Source organism: Perca fluviatilis, chromosome 23, assembly GCF_010015445.1.
Source record: "Perca fluviatilis chromosome 23, GENO_Pfluv_1.0, whole genome shotgun sequence".
NCBI lineage: Eukaryota > Metazoa > Chordata > Actinopteri > Perciformes > Percidae > Perca > Perca fluviatilis.
The window spans coordinates 27,360,313-27,388,076 of NC_053134.1; the positions used below are offsets into that span (position 1 = coordinate 27,360,313).

Here is a 27,764-nt window from a genome sequence, read left to right on the forward strand (position 1 = left end):
GATTTAGCGAGTATGTAAGGGGAAATTGCTGCGTAACACCAGACTTTCGCTTCCCGCGTGTGGCGTTTTTGTTTCCCCGTCTCCGGCGTGCGTTTCCCGGCGTGTGAGGCGTCCTCCCCCGCTTGGCAATAGTGGCGACCAAGCACGTTTACATGAGACGCTAAAGGAGACTTTTAACGTCAATAAGAACGAGAAAGGCTCCTAACCGAACGTCCTTATTTTACGAGTTGGGTGTGAGAATGTGTTGTTTTAGCTGAGCTAGACAGAATATTCGGTTAAAACTGATCGGTGATGCTGTTCTGCCCTCATTGTTCTCCGTGAAGCTAGCTGGAGGTGAATGTAGCCGCGGTATGTTTAATGTGGACTGACTGCGTCGGACTCCGTTTGGTAACTTAGGAGGTAATTGTGCCTTGTGTGCTCTTATTCATTTGTCATTCAGTTAACACACCAGTCATAATTTTGTTTTAATGAAAACTCAACTCCTGGCTGTTTTGGAAGAAGGAAATAACGAGAGTAACAGGTGAACTATAGCTGTAAAAGTGAGTTTTCTTTAAGCTTTAAGTGCTGTGTAGTGGATAGAAACTGTGTCAAGGCACTCAGTGTACTGAATGATAAAAGTGTTGCTGTTGTGTTGCAGCTGGATTTACTTCTGATGTGTTTGCTTTGCTGTGGTTGTCTTTTTCTTCTCCCTTTCTCTACTTTTCTCTCAGTGGGTTCATGTCCTGTATGGCTGTCTGGAGTATTGATGTGTCCACAGTGTGGCAGCTATCTGCTTCAGTGGAAACAGCCGGGGTAGGGGTCGGACAGAGCGGGACTTGTTCTGAGGAAGGAGGAGGGATTAGGATAGTGCAGAAAGAGATAGAGCATGGGCAATGTGGAGTGCTTCAGAATGCCCAACGGCAGAATTTTCTTGTGAGTCTTGTGACTGATCACATTTATGCTAGCCCCGAGCACACACTACACTAACCCCACAGAAGAAGCACAGAGTGCCAGAGACTACTAGCATTATTAAACTTTAAACTTATGTTCAGGCACTCACAGTTCTTGGTTAAGGCTAGGGATAGATCCTGGTCTGGTTAAATACAGAAACCCTCTTCCACACCAAAGATTCTCTCCATCTCTCATTCTCATCCATTTTGAGTCTAAGAGAGAACAAAACAATGAAGTGTAGGTGTGGCACGAGTCACATCCCTGAAACCCATGGCTGGCGATGCCTGAGCACAAAATTCCCTCGAAGAAAATAAATAAAAAAAGACTTAACCGAAGTGCTTTTGGTGCCTAAACCTAACCCCAGACTAGGGGGGCAAGATATATCGACTCAATATCGTTATTGCAATATCACGTTGCGCAATATTATATCTAGGGGTGCAAGATATATCGACTCAATATCGTTATCGCAATATATTAAAAGTGTCGCAATATGTATGCAATATTTAGTTTATTTTGTGGAGCGCTGCGTCCCATCCGTTGGCTGTGTGGCTTAGTTGTGTTTTATTTAGAGCCCTCTTGAAACGCTGTAATGATCATGTTTCATTGGCCAGTTACCGTGCCACTTGTAGCCTATATGTTAGTGCACGTCAGCGCAAGGGGCCACTACATGACAAACCCTATGGAGCGTACTGCACTCTGTATGCCCCCCACCCCCCCATCCGTCCTGATTATAAATGTAGAGCTTCATTCACTCAAAGATTTTCATAACATTGCCAAAATTAGGAATATCCTGTCTCAAAACGATGCTGAAAAACTAGTCCATGCATTCGTTACTTCCAGGCTGGACTATTGTAATTGCCTACTGTCAGGATGCTCAAATAAGTCTCTTAAGACTCTCCAGCTGATCCAGAATGCTGCAGCGCGTGTTCTCACGAGAATTAAGAAAAGAGATCATATTTCTCCTGTATTAGCTTCTCTGCATTGGCTTCCTGTAAAATCCAGGATTGAATTTAAAATCCTTCTCCTGACCTACAAAGCTCTAAATGGTCTAGCACCATCATATCTAGAAGAGCTCCTAATACCCTATTGTCCCACTAGAACACTGCGCTCCCAGAATGCAGAGTTACTTGTGGTACCTAGAGTCTCTAAAAGTAGAATGGGAGCCAGAGCCTTCAGCTATCAGGCTCCTCTCCTCTGGAACCAGCTCCTAATCGTGGTTCGGGGGGCAGAAACTGTCACCACATTTAAGAATGAACTTAAAACTCTCCTATTTGATAAAGCTTATAGTTAGGGAGTGAGGAGTTGCAGCGTCCGCCTAACCAGGCCCACATGCTTCTCTTCATAGTCGTGAGATTAATAATATAACAAAAGTAGAGGGAGGCAGGCCAGCACAGCCCGATCCGGCAGGGGGAGTTTCAAGCCCGAACAGGCTACCTCTCCTTATGACCTGTCTCTCTTAGTTACGCTGTTATAGTTCTAGACTGCCGGGGGACTTCCTTCCTTTGACACACTGAGCTGCACTCTCCTCTCCCTTTCTATTACCATTTGTGTGCATCCCGTTCCAGAAATGCTTGTTATTAATCCTAGCTTCTGGGGAGTTTACTCCCCGGAGTCCTTATGTTTTTTCACCCAGCATATTTCCTTGGAGAACGTTGGCACCAAGATCCTGGTTGCAGCTGTCGCCGTGGTCCTGCTGCACTCCCTGCTAAGCTCAGCGGTGCCCTGCAATGTCATGCTGCGTCCTGCTGAACCCTGCTGCTTCCTGCTACGTCCATCCATGCTCTGCTGGGCCACGCTACATCCTGTAACGCCCTGCAGCGCCCTGATATGACATGAACTACTACGACTACCATTTAAAGTCACTGTTCCATTATTAATTTGACTATTATCGCCACTGTTCATCATATCCCCAACCGGCCCATCAGACACCGCCTACCAAGAGCCTGGGTCTGCCGAGGTTTCTTCCCAAGAGGGAGTTTTTCCTCGCCACTGTCGCACTGCTTGCTCCACTGTAATTGTTGGGGCTTTGTAAATTATAGTGTGGTCTAGACCTACTTTATCTGTAAAGTGTCTCAAGATAACTCGTGTTATGATTTGATACTATAAATAAAATTGAATTGAATTGAAAGAAAACGTTGCTTTTGACCATAATCCAACCAGTTTTTCATCACAATGTAAATGGAAAAACAATTAAGTACCAGGGGCGGGTCTAGATGGGGGGCCCGGGGTGGTTTAGAAGTAGAAACATATTCAACTCACTGTAGAGCACTTGTTGCTGTAAGAAATAAAGTGTGTATCGCACTATATTTCTGTTCTGTTTCCTGTCATCTGAAAACTGTGTACCGCAAGGTTTCTCTGTTGAAGTTTGAGCTTTATTTTTATACGCTTCTGTGAAAAAAAATGACAATGATGACTATCCGAATGTTTACCTTAAGAGCGCATAAAAAATGGTTATTGTATTTGCATACACAATTTGTTGAACATGAAAAGTGATAAAAAGTTAAATTAATAATGAATGTGTTTTATTTAGCAAAATTAAATTGCGTTGTTCTATCCTATCCAATATTTCCTATATTTCTAAGCACATTTTCTGTTTCTGTTACTCTTAAGTACCCTATAAACATCATTTCAGGAGACACGGCTGCAAATGAGGGCATAGAAGAAGGTGTACTAATATTAGACAGGCTTGACCATCTTGTTTTAATTTTTACAGAGTCATTCTTTCATCTGCCTTTATTATTCCTCTCCCACAACTGACTTCCAGCAAATCAGAGCAACCACTTGAAGTCGATTCTCCCCTCTGACTCCAGTAAAATGAGGTAACAACACAAAAGACGCTGAACTAAAGTCCTCATCGATTCTGACAGAGCTCGTGTTGGACTGCATTCTAAATAGTCCGACCGCAGGTTAGGTATTGATTTCCTCCAGGACGATCTAAGGGAAGAGTCTGAAGCTCAACGTAGCTGTGCAGCCACCTGCTGACGGGCCGTGGTGCGTGTGTGTGTTTGTGTGTGTGTGACACAGGCTGAATCCCCTCTGAACATGACAATTAAAACATGTCAGGAAGACGAAAGGAGCTAGTGCTGCTCCTCCCTCTTCCCAAGCCCTCTGCTGTCGCCCTTTGTTCCCCCGAGTGCTGTTCAGATTGGCTATTAGAGAGATTGACGGCTAGGGAGAGACATGGGAGACAAAGTCTGAAATAAACACAGAACCGAGTCAATGGGCATACAAAGACTTGAAGAGGACTTTCAGAGGTTGTCTTGAGTACACACACACACACACACACACACACACAGACACACACACCAAGGTAGTGCTGACAGGCCGTTTAGCATGCAGCAGAATGTTCTCCACCTGCCGTCATCTGATGGGTCTGGGCCATAAATTCAATTCCCTTTTCCAGACTTTGCAAGCCCCTCTAACCACAAATTATCACACACACACACACACACACACACACACACACACACACACACACACACACACACACACACACACACACACACACACACACACACACAGGCGCCCGCATACACACTCTCCTATTGACAGAAGCTCGCAGACAGGACAAGAAACAGAAATTAGAAGGATAAAAGTGGTTAGGGGTTGGGGTGCAGAAAGAGAAAACGAGTCATTTGTCAGGTGGCCCTTGTGCGTTCTGCTCTCCTGAGGTAAAAGCAACGCACTCAGCTGTTCTTTACCTGCTCACAAACACACACACACACACACACACACACACACACACACACACACACACGCTTGCATATACAACAAAGCAATGTCAATGAGTAAAATGGCTCGGAGGAAAAATTCAGCGATCTCAAAGTTCTGTAGTGTTCTGTTTCATTTTGTCAGCTTCTCTTGGATTTTGTCTTATTTCTCATCCTAATGTCAAAAGTTGAGGTGAGTTTTAGTCATATTTAGTCAAATTCAGTCAGTCGGGGGGGGGGCAGAGGATTTAATCAGAATACAGCATAGAAAATCTACAACATAATGTAATTTTGCTAAATAAAACATCTCATTCATTATTAATTTCCCTCATCTTATACAATACACATTTTCTATGGGCTGATTTAGGTTTTTGCCTTGGTGTGTCTGATGAATCATTAAAACACTGGGATCGTCTTTATAGCTCTGGAATCAAACTGAACAACAACTTTCAGTATTTGCTATTTGTTGCCAAACAAGTTATTGCTGTCTTCTCTTTATTTAATTGAAAACCAACTTCGGCATCCATCTGGCGACTTGTTCGAAGTACTGGCTCAGTGGGGATCCTACTCATTTGGTTAGAGCATAGACGAAGCATATACATGTCTACATTTCTACCTGCATGCTGTCAATGTTGAATGGCCACGAGTAGGGCATGATGGATGGAACGAGGACACACTGACAGACAGACAGTCACACATATAGGTGATAAAGGAATACTGGAGGCTCAGCCAGACATCAGGGAGCAGAAATAATGACAGAAGAAAATGAAGGTGAGCAGGAAGGACAGAGCGAGGGATATGAGAATCCGCTATAAATTTCCCAGGTGGCCGAGGGAGAGGAGAGCTATTTTTCACCGCTGCTGTTCTAATCGCTCACCGACGACGTCAAACACTGACACTGCTGAGAGGACCATCAGACCTCACTACAGTCTGCTGGCACCTGCAATCCCTAATGCTAACTTACTAGGATCTCCTTAGTCTCGCATTGCCAGACCTTCCTCCACAGCGCTGCGGAGGAATGTCTGGCAAGTCCACACAGCATTCTGGGATGGGAGAAAAACGTGCTCTGGTTTATTATTTTAAACCAATCACCACTGTCTTGGACGGAGCCACGGTTCCTCTGCAAAATAGTCTCAGGAAGGAACTTGATTTGGTGGAACATGTGTACGCTCAAATTAGTTTTAGATTGGACAGATAGTCTAGCTAGCTGTCTAGATTTACCCTGCAGAGATCTGAGGAGCAGTTAACCATAGTCTTCACAAATCCACCGGAGGTTAGAACGCCAACACAGAGGAACCCGGCCGAAAAGAGGGACATCTGGCGGAATTTCCAGCGGCACCGGAACAATCCCAGAAGTGTCTCATGGATATTGATTAGGATCTCATTAATAACTCCCACCTAACTCCATTTTCTGTCAACAATTTAACAGTTCACACATGAGTGCAAGATTAGTTGGTCAGTGATGTCTGTTGTGTCTAAAGCCGGGTTTAGCGTGTCACGAAAGTGGCTCTCTTTTCACCTGGCTAGATTGCTGAGGTAAAGTATGCTGCAGGACTAACCTGGTCCGGAGCAGTTGTTGTTTCAAGTTTTGTCTTGATATCGGCTAAAAAGCTCCTTTCACTTATCAAATCCTTTGTAAACAGGTCACTCTATAGTCAACAATCAATCTATGAGCGACATAGATTCTCAGCTGAGGGAATAGATTATGGATGCAAACTTGTTGAGCCGTAACGTTACATTAGTTATGGTACTGAACGCAGCCGTGCAGTTGCAGTTGCGCTTACTGTATCTATCACGTTGTGTTTTTTTTTGACACGGGAATCTAGTTGTGCAGATATTCTGGCGGAGGCATCGCCCATTAATACCTGACAATGGACAGCTGGTCCTTTTCATCTGTTGCTTTGTGTCTGTTTGTGTGTGTGTGTGTGTGTGTGGGGGTGTGTCTGTGTGCGTGTATGTGTGGGTGTGAATGTGTGTGTGTGTGTGTGTGTGTGTGTGTGTGTGTGTGTGTGTGTGTGTGTGTGTGTGTGTGTGTGTGTGTGTGTGTGTGTGCGTGTGTGCGTGCATGTGTGTGTATGTGTGTGTGTGACACTGACCTGGTAAGCAGGTGTGGTGAGAAGGAGGCAGGGTTGTCCTGTTCAGAGAAGAGAGGCATGGACCCTCCCATCAGCCACAGCCTGACCGACATGATGATCACCACCTGGAGGAAGGGGGGGGAAACAGTCACAATCCACCAACAGCTACCTGTTTATGGAACATTTATAGTGGACAATTCCAATACACACTTCAAAATGTAAGGCCAGTATTGAAGGAAGTAATACTGTACATCAGGAGAACAGGGCAGGACAAAACTCCTTTGTAAAAATTAGCAAACGTTTTCCAAAAGAGTCATTTTCAGCTGTATTAACAATAATGCAACTCCCAAAAATGATGAATACATTTACTGTGATATAGGCCCTTTGCAAGTTGAATTTCATTGCATATTGAAATGAAACCAATGGCTCCCTGGAAGACAGGAAAACGATATACCATTATGTATCAGTCTTAAAGGTATAATATGCATTGTTATCCTAAATAAAACAATGGCTAGACTAATACAAAAGTAAACCCTCTTAATCATCACTTTCGATCCACTAGAAGTGTTTGGTGGTGTCTGTGTCTGTAGAGACCCTGCCCTCTGTCTGGACTTTCTCTTTTCTTCATATTTTTATGAGTGTTGGACGTCAGCAAAGAGCCTTTGGGCTCCATGTGTGCAGGCACGTGCACACATAGACAACAAACGGGGCTTGCCTTTTTCTGGGGAGCATTTTTTTTGTTAAGTGCTCATATTATGCTTTTTGGCTTTTCCCCTTTCCTTTATTGTGTTATATATCTTTTTGTGACACTTTATAGGTTTAAGTGAAAAAGCCCAAAGTCCCCCCCAAAGGGACTTCCCATCTCCAACAGAAAACACTGTTCACAGACTGCTCCAAACAGCTCTATTGTAGTCCAGCCTTTACTTCAGAGACAAATGTGGTCACTTTGGAACACACGTTATAATGCTCACCTAGCTGCTAGCATGGGTGAAAAGAGGAGCTGCAGCAATGTGCAGTACAACAAATATCGAGATATATTTATATATATATATATATATATATATATATATATATATATATTCCTGTTTGCTCACAACTTTCCTGTCAAACAAATTTATTTATTGAATAGAAAATCTAAATATCCAGTCGGGGGATTAGACTTTGTTGAGTCCCGATTAAAATAAATCGGTAAGGAAGTCAGAGTTGTGTCAGTATAGTTAACGTTTAAAAAAACTAACTTTTTTAGCCCCTGCCCCCCCAAAATGTCTGTGCACGTCCCTGCATGTGTGTGTGTGTAACCCCCTAGCCAATAACGGCTTTCTCCTTCCCAACCGCCGCTTTGCCCTCCGGCATCTCATACTGACGCACAAGTGGACCTCACACAGACACACAAACTGCAGAGGTTTGTGTGTGTGTTTATCTGTCATTTAGAACGCAACCGCCGTGAAAGGAAATAATCAGAAAATAGCATGTTTTTTCGCTGATTCCTGCTTTGTTCGGCACTTGCTTTCTTTATTAAATCTCTAGCTCGCTCACCCACTGCTGCGTTCTCTCTCTCTCTCTCTCTCTCTCTCTCCAACTTTAGGGGCCAACTTTAAACACTGTGTGTTTACAAGCAGTAGGCGATACTTCCTACATATTACACCTTTAAAATTTGTGTTTTACTTTGGAAAATGGCCATTAGTAATATTAAGTATTTACAATTAGTAGGCAATTGACTAAAGCATGCAGAACCACCAGTATGGCACTAAAATCTAAATAAATACTCACATAGCCAGAGACGAGGCAGGCTCGCTTGATGAAGGGGCTGCAGATGTGTTGGAGGTCCCTGAATCTGGAGCCAGACAGGTGACTGAGGGACAGAGACATACAGCAGTTCAGTCTCACCTCATACAGCCTTAAGTCTTACTGGGGTTTTTGGCTGTTAAAGTGGTCATCTCCTTCACTGTGACTGTGAATTCTATCTTAACTGGTGCATACCAGACCCCTTACAGCGTGTTCCCAGAGCCTGTCTTACATTAAGGAGATAGTTAGATTTGAATTAATTTGACTTTTTTCCAAGTAACACAAAGTGAGATGAACAGAAAGGACATTGTGAATTGTAAAAACAAAATCAACATCATCAAAAAAGTCAATCAACCCCTCAGTAAAGAACAACGCCGACTTACGCATTGATAAACAAATAGCACTACACCTTGTAGAAGACAACGTAGTTCTGTCCAATTGCGTTTTCTGTCAGAGCCTCCCAGGATTGGAACAACTTGCCAAGAAACTGTGACAACGGTGAGCTAGTTATCATAGTCTCTGGACATAATATTCACACCTAACCAGGCCCAATATTGTTGTCATGCCTCTGTGTGTCATAAGAGCTCTTCTATATGTAGTGTAGGCTCTGTTAATAATATATTTTTATATTTTTATTACTTTTAACTATTACCTGCCCAGGGACTACAGATGGAATATCGCCTTTCTGGCTAACTCAGGCATATTTTCAATGTTATTATTATGCACTGTCCCTGTGAAATAAAGTTCAATTTAAAAAAAATAAAAAACACTGTTGTACTTGGTGACAAATTCTTTCATCACGATGAACAAACACACACACACTGTAGTGTACTCACAAATACTCACTAGGACACCAAATAAGGATTAATCCGCCGCTAAAAATAGTCCCCAAGAAGTAAAGATTCCCTCCTGTTTGTGCAACATTTGTTACTGTTTTGTTTGACAACCCGACCCTTTTAAAGTACCTGGCTACACACCAACTCATCTGTACTCACAAGTCTGTCTTCTCCATCAAAACTCTCTCATGTTGACAAATCAGGCGCTACACTTTACTTCCATATTAAGGACATTTTGCGACCTCTCAGTAGTTTTTTTCATTAAAAAGTTTCCAATTTAACAACATGTATGTATGTGTCTGCATTCCTGCAATGTTTGTAACAAAGTCACCACACACTTGTATTGATCCAGCCATTCAGCAAGCAGCCCCCAGACCACACAGTCCTATAGATTTAACTGCAGAAAAAAGGCAGCAGGAGAATAAGATGAGAGGGAGGGGATCATACAGATACTAAGTAGTGAAAGGAAAGCACGGAGAATCCATTCAACACCACGCCACTTTGAGATGCTTCCCTTGTGCAGAGCTTTCAAAGCATTCTAGAGACGGTGAGAGAAGAGATCTCACAGGAATTCTACACACAGTCTGTCTGTCTCACACTCTGTCTCGCCTGTTTCATCTCTGCCTCTGTCTCCCTTTGCTCTCAACTCCCTTTACTCTATATTTGTCTTTGCTCTGTCTGTTCTGCTGAGATTTGCGGAGCCAAGAGACAGAATGAGAAAGAGTCAGACTCTGCAGACGCTGCATTCGCAAGACGTACCGTGAAAGAGTTTGGTCCAAAAACAAAAAGAATGCCAGGCTGTTTTCCCTGCTGAACACCATTGAACTTGTTTCTACAGAGGTGTGGTGCACTTGTTACTTTTAATGGGCTTAAAACTCACATGCTCTCAATAAAAATCTCTGAAGCTAAAAATGTTAACAATGTGCACTTTGGAGAGAATCCAGGTCAAAGCAATGCTACCTTAATTACTTGGTGTATTCAACCCATAGCAGTCATGAGGCAGAACATATAAATAGTATGAATATAAATATCAGGACATTAAAGAGTAAAAGAAGGACGCATGAGTTTTGAGATGATTGAGACATGGCATCTGAAACTCAGGATCAGGAATAAATCCCTTCTATTTTGTATTTTCATTGTTATTAGAATCAGAATATGGTTTATTGCCAAGTAGGTTTACACTTACAAGAAATTTGCCTTGGTGTTTGGTGCATACAATAAACATACAGGCAAAGTAAAAAAAAATATAATTTTATAATAGAAAAATTACACAATAAATGAAAAAGACACTATAAAAATCCTATATCAAATATGTACAATATAACTGTTTTAGAATGTAGGATTGATTAGGTGATGTGCAAAGGTTCACAGTAAAGAGATATGTGCAGTTTAAGATGTACGTTATTGTAATGCAAATGGTCGGCCACCCTGTCTGAGACAAACCAGGGTTTGTCGTTGTTGTAGTCTATATCGACGACGTTTCATTTACAGGATTGTTCAGGATGTCCCCATCTTCCTCTGTCTCTGTGTTGGCGTTCTAACCTCAAAATCCACAAATCTATTATTACATTTATGCTGAATTGTCTATTTGACGTTATTGAATAGGGGTTGACGTTAGATGGTGATGGCATGTGGCTATGAGTCCCTCATCAGGGTCAGGACTCGGGAAATCAACTTCCCAGTCTCCTGCCGACTCTGCTAACCTCCTGCTAACCCTGCTAGCCTCGGCTAGCTAGCCAGCTGGGCGATCAAGTTTTCAAATGTAAACATCAGAGTAAACATCCCCGAAAAGGTGGAGAAGATGAGCGTAGATAGCAAGACTATCTACGTGGCCATCTCATGACTATAGTCTTTGGCTTACTTCGCTAGCCTGGCTGGTCAAAGTAAACAAAGAGCAAAAGGCGAAGATGGCTATCAGCTACGACCTATGGCTACGAGCCCGACTATGGGCCTGATTTACTAACACTAGCGCAGTTTGCGCTGCGTCTGTTTATGCGAGTTCGGTAATAGCGCACGCTATGCTTCCACATTTTGCGTAGTATTTATCAACCCTGACACCCATCAGGCAATCAGCGTCTTTCTCCGCCCACTAGACCGTAGATTGCGCTGTAGCAAAGCAGTACTGGTGCTATGATACGGCTGAGTGCAGACTGCGATATTCCCACTGCTGATGCTATGACTCTTTGAAATGATCCTGATGCCGATATTTGTAATTTAGCGAGGAGTTTAACAACTGCTGGAATGGGATGTGAACGCTGAGTGGGAGATTCAATTTCATCTTTGATTTCTTCCAGTAACTCTAATATTGCTATGTTATATTATTATTATTATTATTATTATTATTATATTATGGCTGCTTGATCTGTAACGCTAAATGATGTTGTGTTCACTGCCAAAGTGTGATTCTTGTGTTAAAGATATTTTCAGCCTCGCCTATGTCTTCGTCTTGCTCAAATTACTGTTGCCATTTCACCAGCGGCATAAAGGTCTACGAGGAAACTCGACTGCGGCTGGTTTAGACCTGCTTTAAAGAGGCGGAGAATTTCCCCCGCAGAATAGAGGCGCTCTTACTGACAGTCTTTGTAAATACCACGGAATATATAATTAGGTGCACTTCGCGCTTATCCTCCCACCTTTTTGGGTGGAACTCCCACTTTCCCCACGACCCTCCCACGAACGCATATTGAAAGCGCAGCTCGTCTCTTCTCGCTCATGTGGCGACAATCTGCCATTTTACCCGAGTGCGCCCTGTTTGTAAATAGCCCGCATCGGTTACGTCCGTCTTTGCGATCAATTAGCGCCTGGAAACAGGCGCAAACGGCTTGATAAATCTAGCCCTATGTGTCAAGCAAGACCATCTCTGCGTCCATCTCCATCTCTGCATCAGAGGGGGGCACCGAGGCAATCGCGGAGGAATTAAACACCGACTGTGACTTCCTGGTATCCTGTGTGCAGGCGTCGGACAGTGAGCTGGTGGCCTTCGTGCCTGCGACGGTTCCCAGTGGGATGCCGGGAGCTGTGGTGTCCTTTCCCCGAGACTTGGCTGGATCATGGTGTGCACGCACCATTCAACCGGGGGACTCTTTTTCTGTGTGCCAAGATGAAGGCCACATTCTGCTTTATGATGAATCATGCACAAGTTGAAGAAATTGATGGGATTACATTTCACTGGAATTCTACCTCGTACAATTGTGTGTGACAAATAAAAATGGATTGATTGACTTACGAATCAGGACTCCATAGTTTAACAATGGCAAATCGAAAATGTAACCTAATCGTGACCTTAAAATGGAAAGTCAAATTGAATCATGGATTTAGAGGATTGTGACAACCCTAATAGGGTTAAGCTGTTTCACAACACAATATGGTGTTGAGCTGTCGATATAGACTAGGCCTTTGGTGGTTCCCACCCCTCCATAATACATATGCACTATAGCAATGACTCCCACACTTTTTAAAACCATGGCAAGGATTTTTGTTCCATGGCATCTACATGCACGTGCAACCTATTAACTGAAGATGACACTGGACATCCTTTATAAAAATTTGAATGAACTGAGATCTAACATGTATGAACATTAAATATATAGACCTATCATACATTTACAGCATTCTGAACAGATGACCCTTTTAAATGACAGTTACAAAGCTGCTCTAACAGGTACAGTATATTGCTTAATAAGGTGTTGAAAAACCATGTGCAGCCTGACAAAGGTTGTAACATGAAGGCATCTTTTCTGGTTGGCTAAATAAAAAATAATCAACCTCCCTGAGGCTGAGGGCTGTCTCCACGGCTGGAAATGCAAAGCAACACTTGCACAGCAATGCTGAGAAGATTGGTTTCACGCTGGAAAGTGAAGGAATGAGATGACAACCCCCCCCCCCCCCAGATAGAGAGAGAGAGAGAGAGAGATTTTATTCTATTCTTTTTTTTTTAATAATAACAATTTTGTTTCAACATACCCTTTGAGGGACATGCACATAATTTGTTAATTATCTGCAATGATATCATAATTATCCTGTTTACTGGTATTATTATACCAGATGTATTTACTCCTTGTTGTTTATATGTATGTTTGTTCCTATGCTTTGGCAACACATGGCAATAAAGCAAACTGAAATTGAAAATTTTTAAAAAGAATTGAGAGAAAGAGAGATAGAGAGAGAGATAGAGAGAGGGGGGGGGTGATGGTGAGAAAGAGGGGGAGAGAGCTGGGTGAGGGTGAAAGAGAGAGGAACAGACAGATGTTGTTAGTGTCTTCCGACCCGGGCCTCAACTTTTCCCATAGGATCATGGGAAAGACGATTCGCTGTATCAGCATGACAGGATGCTAATTTACCATGACAACTGTTACCGTGGCAACAGTGAAGGATGAATGGAGGGGAGGAGGTGTGTGTTTGTGGGGAGGTGTTGTGGGAGGTAGGAAGGGAGACAGAATAGAGTGTGGCTGAATGTTTGGAAGAAAGGTCGGGGTCAGCTCCTTCACACACATGAAAAGGAGACGGCAAAGGACTCGTGGATTAACTCCATTAATTCTGGCTGCTCAGCTTCTCCCTTTCTAAACTGTAGCTCGGTTCAAGCCCTCGATACTCGACTCACAGCTGAAAATCTTTATAATTCCTCCTCCTCCTCCTCTTCTTCCTCACTATGTACCACAGTTATTTAAACTTACCCAGCCACCGAAAAATGACAGGGCCACCGCACAACACTCCAGGCTAAGACTGAGTCACTGAATGCGTGCAGTGGAAGCTCTGTAGAAGCCTCTCTCCACACACAGCGAAGGCTGCATGCTATCAGCAGTTGTACATCATGATAATGATGAGATAAACAATGGAAACATTTCCAAATGGCAATTTAATAAATGTAAATTAATACACTTCTGATAAACATGGACAGTTATGGGTGTTCCCTAACATTTAATAACCTCTATAATGTTTTATAATTTCGTTTTAAGAATAGCAATTCTCAGAATATGTGTCAGAGCTTTATGCAGGACAGACATCAATAAAACCTATTTGTCCTCCCTTTAATTTTCATCAGATAGCAGTCCTGACTCTCCATTGGCAATTTCTCACTCACTGTCACACCATCTTACCTAACAAATTCATAAATATACATACACTGTACACACACAAATGCATAGAAACATTTCTTGAGTGCTCTGCTTGTTTGGTTTCACATTTGCATCAGGATTCAATATATCTGCTATGTGTGTGTGCTTTTTCTTTCTATCTCTCATCTCTCTCTCTCTGTCTGTCACTGTGTGATGTTATGCCATGCAATGTCTTATGATGTGTCATGTAGTGTGAAGGGCTGCTCTGGGGCAGTCACAGAGCTGAAATGCTTCACAGCTCTCTGACACTGACAGAACCGACACTCTGCCTGCATGCTATCTGTGTGTGTGTGTGTGTGTGTGTGTGTGTGTGTGTGTGTGTGTGTGTGTGTGTGTGTGTGTGTGTGTGTGTGTGTGTGTGTGTGTGCGCGTGCGTGTGTGCGTGTGTGTAAGGCTCAAGGTGCCCTTTTTTGTCATTTAACTGAACTAAAGTGTGAAAAGCCTCAGCTCATCTTATGTGCGCCCACCTTCCTACACCCACCACATAATGCTCCATCTAAAAGTGGACACTTCAGTCCTGGAAGTGCTTTCACTCTGCTAGCAAAACTATCACCAAGATTGCAGTTTCAGCATTTAATGTCATAGTAAACTAAATCAATTAATTTTAAAAGTCAAAGGCAGAGTGGAGGCCAGTGCAATTGTATGACTCACAGGAAATCCACTGACACAACGGTAAGCTAGTAAGAGTTTAATTAAAGGTGCAGTAGGTAAGCCTTCTAAAACTAACTTTCTGTCATATTAGCTGAAACTGACCCTATGTTCCAGTAGAACTACATGAAGCAGGTCCTTTAAAAACAAATCTGGCACCACCTACAGACTGTAGTGTGATTTGCAAAAATCCACCGCTCCCTGTTCAGATGCACCAATCAGGGCCAGGGGGGGGGTGTCTAACTGCGTGTCAATCACTGCTCATGCACACGCATTCATTCTCCCTTGTGGGGGGAGGGGCTTAGGAGACAGTTTTGGGCTTTAGGGGAAAGGGGGGAGGGACTGAGAAGTTGTCGATGTTCAATTTTTTGGCTAAGTCCTGGATCTTCACAATCCTACCTACAGCACCTTTAAAGGATTTTTTTAAGACTGTCGATCATTGTGGAATGTTTAAAAAATATGTCTTCCATTCAAGGCAGGAGAACTCTTGTGGTGCTTGCAGATATTAACTATCCTCTCTCGGAAGCAAAGACAGGTGAGCTGTTATGTTGTTGTACCCCTGCAACACGTTGTAGGCAGCAGGTCTGGATTGATAGTTGAGCATATAAAGCATCTGACATCGGCACTATAGACCACTATGTGGTTTGCATCATGTCTCCTACCAACAGTCAGCATTGAGTTACTTTAACCATATAGACAATATTCTCTTAACCAAGTTGTTGTAGTGGCCTAAATGTAGCCGCAACATAAGAATGTGTAATGTGTAGGGGTGTGTCACAATTCTCCAAATCCACGATTTGATTCAATTTAAAAAGAAATGTCAGCACTGTTGGCAATTCCAATAGCAGCCAATAGAGGGCAGGGGGCTACTTTACAACAACAGTTTGAGTTTCTCAGAGTTTATGAGAGGTACCTGAAAGCACCATGAAGTCCTGTCAGGGCCCATGCTTTAACTTTGTCCAGGGGTGTAGTGCTATTTATTTAAATACTGGCTCATCTCAAAGGTTTGGGTTTTCTGTGAGCTTCTTCTGCAAATAAATCATTTTTTATTATAAAAACAAGCATCTATTTGTTTCTGATGCTGTTTAGAGTTGTAAGCAGTGTAAAACTAAAAGGCATGAAACAAATGCTGAAAAATCAATTCTAGCATTTATATCCTCTTCTGGATAAGTCCAGTGACTGCTGTGAAAGGGCAGCTGACAACATGGAAAAGTCTGTGTGACAGCTTGGAGAGACAGCTGACGAAGAAGGAACAGACCCTAATGGGGCTGTCATGGGCTAGCTACCCATGGCAGCAGTCCCCAATGCTAGTTCAGTTAGTGGGAGACACCCGCTAAATGCTACAAAAGGTCGACAAAGGAAAATACCCCTAGAGCCTGCGAGAGCGGGGGCACAAGATGGCTCACTGATTGATAGCTGATTGGGTAGCATGGAAACGACATGGATAAGGGTAGCAAAGCACATGAGAAATCGTTATCAGCGGAATGTGTACATGTGGGTTGGAGAAAATAACATCAGCAAATGGGTTGAGGATCCACCAAGGGAGGAGGTTTTAATCCAGGCTGAAAATGTTGTGCTGTTGCTATGGCTTGAAATGCTTTTATAAAACCTCCTCAATCCCCCTCCCCCTCCAGTTGACCATATTTTGCGCCATGATCAGGGTTGTATGCATTAGAGCGTACACACAGCATCCAAAGAAATCACACTCATCTGCCTGCCAGATTAGGTCCAATCTGCATTGCATAAAACCCAGGAGAGGATTACTCTCAGGCATCGTTACAGGGTCACAACCTCAGAGCTTTCCCCGAGAAAAGGCTCCAACACTGCTCATCATTTTCCCAGGGAGAGCTTTGCTCTGTGCATGTGTGTGTGTTTTTCACTGTAAAATACAGCCTGAAGTGCCCAAAGAACCTGTTCATTAATCAAAGAGACACAGCAGAGATGTTCTCTCACACAGAACACACACACACACACACTCTCTCTCTCTCACCCTATCTCTCCTGTGAGATCTCAGGAGCCGTTCCTCAGAGTTAGAAAGAGCACTGTCTTCATATTGAAGCCATCCATCTTCACTATAACGTCTGATTTTATTGAGGGTCTTTATGGAGAAACATGTTTCTTTTCTGTTTGCAATCTCCTCAGTCCAGAACAGGAGAGGCAGTCCAGCTGCAGGGAGTGTTTTGTACCGACAGGGAGACTCATAGACATCACACGCGCTCATACAAATACTCACAGAAAGTAAAAAATATCATCTATATTCAAAACTGTGCAACAGCTGATTGAGTTAAATTAACTCTAAAATGTTAAAAGACCATAAAAATAAATGACCACGGAGAAGATAGATGTTGAATTTCATAGGCCTCCATGAGATAGGGATAATGCTGCTGGGCCAGTAGGAAGTTATTTCTCTTCCTAAGGACAGGGACACACTGACCGCGAAGCGTCACAAAGCGCCACAAAGCGCTGGGAAGCGTAGATGTGGGCCGGATTGGGCGTCTGGCTGAAGAGCATTTCTCTGTGCCGGTGACAAAGCGATCCTGCTCCTCTCCACTCTATAGAACTGATTTTTTTCATCATGGGTAAGTATATAATCTCATGAAATTGTAATGTAATCTGTTCATGAAAACTACAGATGCATTTTTACACACGTGGCTGGCTACAGTAATGGCTGCAGTCTGTCTGATCACTTGTCTCGCTCTAGGCACAGCTGAGAAGTCAAAATCATCCTAAACCTGGGTATTTTATTTGAAATTTGTTTTATTTTGTCCAGTATCCAGCTGCACTGTGGCCTTCCTGTATGTGATTACCTCCCTGCCATGACACATTCACTCACGGAAGAAAGAGAGGAGACGCCGAAATGATCGCTGCAGCGCGCTAGCCGGCGCAGCCACTCCGCTCCTGATCACAGTCAGTATGAACTGACAGATTGCAAAACATGGGCGCCGAAATGAAAATGGCTCCGCTTCACCGCACTTTTGCGGCCAGTGTCTATTAAAGAAAGACAATGCCTACTATGTATGCCCCATTTTCACATTTCTAGCTATCACTATTTTTGAGTACCAAATCTGTTATTACAGGTGGAGTCAAAGAATGCCACAATGCAAAGTGGAGCCATCGTACATGACTTTCCTAAAAGAGGACACCTCATTGTGCATTATTGTTAATGTTGCTAATGTAGTGATTTGTACAGTCCCATTGCCCCCTGCCCTGACTTTCTAGGGAAACAGGTAAAGCCACCCAAAATATCTCATTTTGTAAGATCTCCAACTTGTCCAACTCCAAATGTTTCTGTTACATGTTTCTGCTATGAGATACTGCTACTGCAGATCACTCAAGATCCATGGTGTACTAAAAAGGTATCGCTGAGCATGGAAGTAGATGTACAAAGGAAACTAAGTGTTTTTCAGTGTCATCACTTAATGAGTAATGTGAACAATTTGCCAAAACTTGGCGTGTTCCTTTCAGATGAATAGTTTCTTTGATAGAGAGTGGGAGAGCAGAGAGTGTGAGTGGGTGAGAGAAGTATTATAACTTCAGTGGAGCTTCCACACCGCACACTTTTGAGTGAGTGGGCTGCTTTGAGGTTTTTCTGAGCACCAGCCAAATGTGGTTCAGTGTGTGTCTGTACTCAGAAACACATAAGCAGACTGGAGAAGACACTTACAGCACGAGGACCCAGTATCAAATAATTTGATTCTTAACATTGCTTTGAAGTGTGGACAGTTTGGCCTGTCTACCCTCCTTTACATCCTAGTAACTACAATCATGTATACTTTACTGTCAACCAGTTTACAACACATACCATAAGTTTTTGGATTGATTTTCCAACTTACCAGATGGCAAGATAGTTTCAGTTTTGGTTCACTATGAGGATGAACAAGCGAAGACTGGAACATCAGTACTGATGCCGATCCAGGTATATTGTAATGGTTAGCCGGTATCGGCTAAAATCAAGCCGATCAAATCCTTTCTATACTGCACTTTGCTGTTTTGTCCACCTCGGCCAGCTAGTGTTGCAGTGGTGCTCTCCTGTACAACAGCCTACAGTGCAAGCACAATTAGAGTGTGTGAATAAAAAAAAAATTGGGGGCACACTGGTGTGACTGACTGAAATCTGACGTCCAGTATGGCAAAACACGCAGATTCACTAAAATGAAGCAATGACGTTAACTCTCTCTTTGTCGGCAGTGACGTCACTTTCACAGATTAAAATGACAAACATGGCTGACATAGCATCTGTTTCTAATGACCATGATTTTTGTGAGTGACTTAATGGCAGGCCAAAATGACACTTGTCTGTCTGAGTAAAATGCTCTCTGCAGGCTGCGTCCTGTATTCAGCTAAATATCCTTTCTGAGGGAAGAAACTCTACTGATTCTTATGTTCCAACACAGACGCCAAGTATCGATCTTTTATGATATATGTTTGTCTGCTTGACAATCCCATTTTGCAGCAACAAAATTGAAGTGAGATGAACAGACAGAGAAATGTATCTTTTTAGATAAAACAGATGTTGACAAAATTTTCCTTTGGGACATCATTTTGAAAAATTTGAAGTTGGAAAAAAGGTAATACATTGCAATATATCGCAGAATATTGCAATATGATTAAAATCGCAATAATATTGTATCGTGACATAAGTATCGTGATGATATAGTATCGTGAGGCTTTTGGTGATTCCCACCCCTAGTTTGACTATTCTGGCATTGCCAGACCTATCGCCACTGCACTGTGGAGTAAGTCTGGCAGATGCATTCTGGGATAGGAGAAAAAAACACTCTGGGTTGTTTGCATTTCTTTAAACCAATCACAATCGTCTTGGGCGGTGCTAAGCTCCTGATGTAGCGGCGGTGGCTCTGATAAATAGTCTCAGGAAGGAACTTGGTGCAACATTTGCACCCCGCAAAAGAAAACACCACATACTGTTCACACAATACAGAAACGTGAGCTATTAAATTTACCTCATTGGCTCTTAGCAGTGTATCTCTGTGTGTACTTCGTCCACAGCAATCCCACCAATCAGTCCCAAAACCTCCCAGTTAGAGAGGAAATAACCTAAACATATTCTTTGTAAATCTTTACTATCATTCACCTAAAGAAACAAGCGGGACTGCCTTGTTGCACGATCCAAATTTTCTTTAAAAATTGCGTGTAGCTTACTAGCTTGAAGCTTGTTGTTGTTTCCCGAAGCGGAGGGGTTTTGAGAACGCCAACACACAGAGAGCGGATGGTGAGGGACATCCGGCGCATGACAGGCAATTATCCTGGAAATGTACTTCCGTTGATCCAGGCTAGTGTGAGAGGGACAGACTTAATGAGAGACTAAAAAGACAAGTGTTTTGGGTAGCATTAGGCTGAGTAATGCATAGCCATTACAGCACAGAAAATGTATGAGAAGAGAATAAAGACATTACTTAGGGAATGCTGGGAAAAGATCAAGAGATGGATGTGGTCGGAGAAGGATTCTAATGAAAGCAGAGACAGAGAGAGGAGAAGGAGATGGAGGGGCTCTCTAAGTCTCTGTTCTCTTCAGAATCAGCTTTACTGTCGTAGTTATTATAGTAGGTGTTCACGTACAAGCACTTTGCCTTGGTGTTTTGGTACATAACAAACAGAAATAAAAATACAAGCAAGAAAACTTGAAAAAATACTATAGGAAAATGTAAAATCTATCCGTTTTAAAATGAAAGAGCTGTACAGTTTTGTGCAGGAATGTGCAATATTCCAGAGATAACCGTCCACAAGATGTGTGCAAGTGTGACACATAGAGACAGATGTGAGGATGTTAATGTGTAGTGTCTCTTTACACCTTTACAAACACCTCTAACATCTCCCTGATGTCCTCATTATTGCCCGTCTGCTCCAGAGCCAACAGGAAATCTCCTCACATTTCAGGGAAACGTAAAGTTAGGTGTCACGCATGTCAGAGAGGTGAAGAGGGAAGGAAAGGAATGAGGCAAATAAAGTGGAAGGAATGCAGGGGGGAGAGACTGCTGCACTTTGCATGTTGGAGAGAGAAAACATGGCAGAGAGACAGAAAGAAAGATGGGAAGTTAAGCAAAAAAAACTACAAAGTGGAGAGACTTTATCAGGTCAAAAAGGCCTTTGTTCCTGCTGTTCCTTCCTCCTCCAGAATCAAGTTTCATTATTTTCACCTGTTCCCAATCCCAATCCCTGCTGTCATCTCAAGTGTTATTCAATAACTCTGAAAACTCAAGTGCACTCAAAAGCTCAGATCAACTTTCAGAGATCGACCTTTCCAGAGGGTTAGTCAATGCAGACTCGATGTCTGCAGCTTGCCCAGAATTAGGGATGCAACTATTATAGATTATAGATAGATAGATAGTCTGAAAAATAATCACGGTTTCACGATTATTATGCAATAATTAATTCCAATGCTAATGTATGAAATTACATGAACACTAGATTTTAATGTGTGATGTATTGTTGCCTTTTGAAACAGAAATAACACAGTAACAGTTTTTTTGTTTTAAAATTGATTTTAAAAATGATTATATGATCAATCATCAACCTTTTCATTTAAATTCATTTAAATTCATTCTCATCGAGACTAGAGGTGAATCAGTCACACCACAAACAAAAGCCACGTTGGCAACAACAGTTGTCCTTCTTAAGAAAAAGTTGGCCCTTTTTGGGCCCTGCTAGCTGGTGTTTCAGAAACACCAGCTAGCAGGGTCCAACTTTTAGAAACTTTCTAAAAGTTGGAGGAGCTGCTAGACAAGAGGCACCTGTCACAGGGAGATGCACAGCATGTTGCCAAGGAATAAATGCGATGAAGAGATCTCTTTGCAGCCTTATGTCCCACAGGGGATGAAGAGGAGTTAGTAAGTAACGTTAAGTGGTAATGTCAGTGACATGTTTGAGCTGAACGTACGAACGTTAACGCTATTGTCAGCTTGCTCACTGTAAATGCAAATGTCCGTTTCTGACTTATTAGCTTTTAACTGTAATGGTACCGTTAACATTAAACAGGCTAACGGTAGCTAACTGGTAACGTTAACAAGCTAACACACACTTTAAGGTCCCATGGCATGAAAATTTCACTTTATGAGGTTTTTTTAACATTAATATGAGTTCCTCCAGCCTGGTTAACCGCTGCATCCCTACCCAGAATACATTGTTATTGTTCGTCATTAATTGCACCATGAGACCAGGGCCATCCTCTCATGATGAGATCAGTCCAGAGACAAAGTGTGGGGTACTTCAATGCCACCTAACAGGTAGCAGGAAAGTGTTTGTTTACCATCTGCCTAAACATAAACCATTGAGCCCCGTCTGACTGCTGCCTTTCCACCATGAAAGCCTTCCTGCCAAGATCTGGCTATGATTAAGGTGGTGCTACAGTGAAACAGCAAAGATTCCATGAGAGGAATCCTTCTGACTGGCTATTTGGCTTCAGTGAATTAGTGCACGAGAAGTGAACTGAGAACAACTGAAGCTAAAAGGGCACACACAGAAGGTTCTTCTGATTTTTCATCTTCATCTTCACCTGATCTGATCAATCCAATACAAGATAGGGCTGTCAAAACTGGCCTAAAATAACGTTACAGTGTACCTTCTAAAAAAACACATAGGTTCAAACTATTGGAATATCTATTTTAGCACATTATGTCCATAAAAGGGGCAAACATACAACAATATACATAACTACTTGTATAGGTATATTCTTTTCAACATAAACATGTCTTTTAAAAGATCTACATAGCTACACATAAATAAACTAATGTCTATACCGTAGAACTTAATTTAAAGACCGTAGACCTCTCTTCCTCTCCTTTTTTTTTCTTTTTTTTTTTTTTTTTTTTTTTCTCTCTCTCTCTCTCTCTCTCTCTCTCTCTCTCTCTGCACAGTGGTTGGTGCTGGACTGAGAACTTAGCCCCCTAGCAAGCAAGCAAGCTAGCTACCTAGCCAGTAGTTAATAATGGCTTATTCTTCTGTCAGGAGTACATAGAGTACAAAAAAAATGTCAATGTCATCATGCTTACTAAAAGCTTTGATTACTGAAGGGTTTGGCTCCACGACATTATACAATAACTTTATATGAAGGAGAATCCATGAAACAGTTACAGAATCTAAACTATTTTTATTGTGCAAACTGCAAAGTAGGAAAATAAACGTAATTAAATAAATACACATACCAACAACTTTAACAATGCTTCCTTTTCAAAACAAAATAGTTGTAAGATAGTTGTAAAAACACTACCTTGGCCCCAGGTAACGTTAGGTTGTTGTAGAAAAGTGGGCGACTGAACGTTGCTCCACTTTTCCGTTGCTTCGGTGTTGTTTGAATCATTAGCATGACCAAGTAACGTTAACACGACCGCGTAACATTAACACGACCGAGTAACATTAGCACGACCGAGTAACATTAGCACGACCGAGTAACATTAACACGACCGAGTATCGTTAGCACGACCGAGTATAGTTAGCACGACCGAGTATCGTTAACACGACCGAGTAACGTTAGCACGACCGAGTAACGTTAGCATTGACCGAGTAACGTTAGCACGACCGAGTAACGTTAACACGACCAAAAATTAGCGCGACCGCCAACAACAGTGGCTAAATTATATCAGATTTTTTTAAATCAAAAAACTTTGGAACTAATTAAGTAAATGTTAAAGAATATGTTCTAAAGAAGGCCTTTATAATTAAGAATCTGAGGTAGAGAGGAATCAAGCTGTAGCAGCAGAGCAGTATTTCAGTGAGTATGTACAGTAAGTGCAGCCAGAGTGAGACAGTCTGAGTAAAGAGTCTATCTGACAGGGAGAAGTACGTAGATGAATCCTCAATAGCAACAGTATGTACACTCTGCCTCCCCTGTCGCTAATTAGCCACGTCTGGGAGGAACATGCAGCAGATGCTCCACTAAGATGAGAATACAAATACCGTCCTGATGATCACACACTCAGCACACAGTATTACACAAATACACAAATATTCACACACACAAACACCAAACATTAATACACACAGTAGGTAACTGCAGACAGCACTGCGTAGGGAATTTAGGGAGCACAGGTTCAGTTATTAGCAATTATCAAAAGGTATAGATAGATATATTGATAACTTTCTCAAATTGAACAAATAGTAAACGGAGCACCACCCTGGACTCAGAGACCAACAACGGAACTGTGAATAGTGTCAAAAGGGGTGTTTGCTGAAAAATGCAAATATTAATTGGTTTAATTAATCTCTTATTTAAAAAGTGAAGAACGAGATATTGATAAAACCATACCTGCAAATTCAGAAGGGCTGAAAAAGGTGACACATCCCCAATATATAATATTGTGTTTTCCCCAATAAAAGGGAAAACACAACATTTTCCTGGTGCTAAAACAATATTTATATATATATATATATATATATATATATTTAAAAAAAGAGCACCTTGTTCAATTGTATTTGTCTGTTCTGTATGGTCAAAAATATAAAAAAGGAGCCCAAAACGACAGTCGGCTACATTAAAGAACAGCTTGTGTATTGCTAAGGCCACAGGGTCAAAATTAAATGATTTATTAAAAATGTAATAATAACTTATAACAATAACTTATTTCACCAGTAAATTCCTGTTAAAAGACAAAAACAAGCACTGGATGGGAAAAGGATATTTTACAACAACTGTGAATGCAGCACGAGGCTGGCGAGGCGAATTTCAAGTGAACGCAACATCTGTGCAAAACGGCGATTTTCCCCGAAAAGTGACTAGTTTGCAGGGGTCCGATTCACATGAATACAGTAATGATAACTGTAATGACAACTATAATTCAGTCAGACAACTCACGTTTGAAATGTGTATTATGACAGCAGAACATTGTGTTTGGCGGCCAGACTCCGACCTCATCACTCCCCGCAGTTTGGGTTTAATGAGATATTGGGGAGTGATGATAAAGTAGCTTCCCCCGGGCCGGAGCCTGCAGGTGGATGCTGGGGTGGTGGTGTGGCTAACAGCGGGCAGCGATACAGGTGCAGGGCAGCAGCAGCATTGACAAAGCAGCGATGGAGAAATTGTGCAGCTTAAATAGACCTTTTTCACGGCAGACATGTTGACATGTCATAGTAGGAAAAGCACAGGTGTATTCAAACCCATTAATGATGGCTGCATTCCACTTAGGAGAGGTCCTGGTATTAAACCATTACTGATGGCTGCATTCCACTTAGGAGAGGTCCTGGTATTAAACCATTACTGATGGCTGCATTCCACTTAGGAGAGGCCCTGGTATTAAACCATTAATGATGGCTGCATTCCACTTAGGAGAGGCCCTGGTATTAAACCATTACTGATGGCTGCATTCCACTTAGCTAGAGGTCCTGGTATTAAACCATTAATGATGGCTGCATTCCACTTAGAGAGACCCTGGTATTAAACCATTACTGATGGCTGCATTCCACTTATGGAGAGGCCCTGGTATTAAACCATTACTGATGGCTGCATTCCACTTAAGGAGAGGTCCTGGTAATAAACCATTACTGATGGCTGCATTCCACTTAGGAGAGGTCCTGGTATTAAACCATTAATGATGGCTGCATTCCACTTAGGAGAGGCCCTGGTATTAAACCATTAATGATGGCTGCATTCCACTTAGGAGAGGCCCTGGTATTAAACCATTACTGATGGCTGCATTCCACTTAGGAGAGGTCCTGGTATTAAACCATTACTGATGGCTGCATTCCACTTAGGAGAGGTCCTGGTATTAAACCATTAATGATGGCTGCATTCCACTTAGGAGAGACCCTGGTATTAAACCATTACTGATGGCTGCATTCCACTTAGGAGAGACCCTGGTATTAAACCATTACTGATGGCTGCATTCCACTTAGGAGAGGTCCTGGTATTAAACCATTAATGATGGCTGCATTCTAGGGGTGTGACGAGACACTCGCTCACGAGACAAGACGAGACACGAGATTGGGGTCACGAGAGCGAGACGCGATTTTAACACTAATTTAAAGAAAACTTCAGTTAAGAAATATGACTGGGAAAAATAGTCTTTACTCAGAGAACCAAGGTTACAAGCTAGGGGTGTGCGAGCGGCGCACTCCACGAGGCAAAACACATCGCGAGTTGGGTTCATGAGAACGAGACGAGATTTCTCGTCGCGGTGAAAAGTTTGTTCGTGAGGCAATGTGATGTCAGCGTGATGGAGCGTGGAATTACTATTGAAAATCCCCTGCCACTTTTAAATCATTTGTGTGGCAACATTTTGGTTTTCCTGCGCGGAAAATAATAAGGCGGAAAGAGTGACAGACAAGACGAACACAATATGTAAACATTGTAAGAAAAAAACGCCGTATACGCGGCTAACACGACACTATGCAAAAACACTTACAGCACCACCACAGCTCTCTACTATACTGCACCCGCACTGGCGGTGCGGTAGTGAATGTAACGGCTTCTTTCTTACAATGTTTACATATTGTGTTCGTCTTGTCTGTCACTCTTTCACTCTTTTCACCTCGACGAGAAATCTCGTCACGCGAGATCTCGCGAGATCTCGTAAAACGAGATCTCGTCACACCCTTACTGCATTCCACTTAGGAGAGACCCTGGTATTAAACCATTACTGATGGCTGCATTCCACTTAGGAGAGGTCCTGGTATTAAACCATTACTGATGGCTGCATTCCACTTAGGAGAGGTCCTGGTATTAAACCATTACTGATGGCTGCATTCCACTTAGGAGAGGTCCTGGTATTAAACCATTACTGATGGCTGCATTCCACTTAGGAGAGGTCCTGGTATTAAACCATTACTGATGGCTGCATTCCACTTAGGAGAGGTCCTGGTATTAAACCATTACTGATGGCTGCATTCCACTTAGGAGAGGTCCTGGTATTAAACCATTACTGATGGCTGCATTCCACTTAGGAGAGGTCCTGGTATTAAACCATTAATGATGGCTGCATTCCACTTAGGAGAGGTCCTGGTATTAAACCATTACTGATGGCTGCATTCCACTTAGGAGAGGTCCTGGTATTGGGCATGCTGACTCACTGAAATATCTTACTGGGACACTTGATGGAACTGAGCCATCGTTAAGGTTATCAATTTCAGCTGAGCTTTTCCTACTGTGACAAGTCAACCTGTCTGCTGTGAAAAAGGGCCATTGACCGCCAAATTGAGGGGGTGTGTTTGGTAAATGATACGGGGAGTGAGGCATGTCACGTGTGTGTGCAGCAGTGCGGCTCGAGTTGGCTGCCTGAACTAGCTCGCAGGCGGCGCACCATCTATAACAATGTGAGTATCCACACTGCTGAGCGATAACGTTGTGCAAACAGCGACGTCAAGAACGCACTGCATGCTCCAGCTGATCATAATACATACAGCAGACGTTGCAACATACGATTATATTTGTGAATTTGGGTACATTTTATGAACGAAAAAAGTCTGACCGGCGGCCCCAGGGCGCCGACACCGCTGCCTTCCCCAGGAAACAGCAGGCGCACATAGCTCCATAGAGCCGGGGAAGAGAACGTGCGGGCGGTGTCAGAGCTGTACAGTATGATAATCACATCTAAAACAAAAGATTCACTCTCAGTGGTTTCTGTGACACGAGAAATACTTTTAATGAGGAAAATAAGAAAATCCTACATGGGATTCATGAAATGTGAGCTGACAGCAACATCTTTTCTTACCCACCGTAGT

At 42.5% G+C, this 27,764-nt stretch overlaps 1 protein-coding gene across 1 annotated transcript in view; it reads right to left on the bottom strand.

The window, feature by feature from the left end:
- The window catches only part of tmtc1 (transmembrane O-mannosyltransferase targeting cadherins 1), a 188,051-nt gene that overhangs the window by 71,461 nt on the left and 88,826 nt on the right, over positions 1–27,764 (bottom strand). The window contains exons 5-6 of the mRNA XM_039791008.1: positions 8,486–8,567; positions 6,737–6,840 (exon numbers count right to left, since the gene is read on the bottom strand). Coding sequence (XP_039646942.1) covers positions 6,737–6,840; positions 8,486–8,567 — 186 coding nt within the window. The remainder of the gene's footprint in view (positions 1–6,736; positions 6,841–8,485; positions 8,568–27,764) is intronic.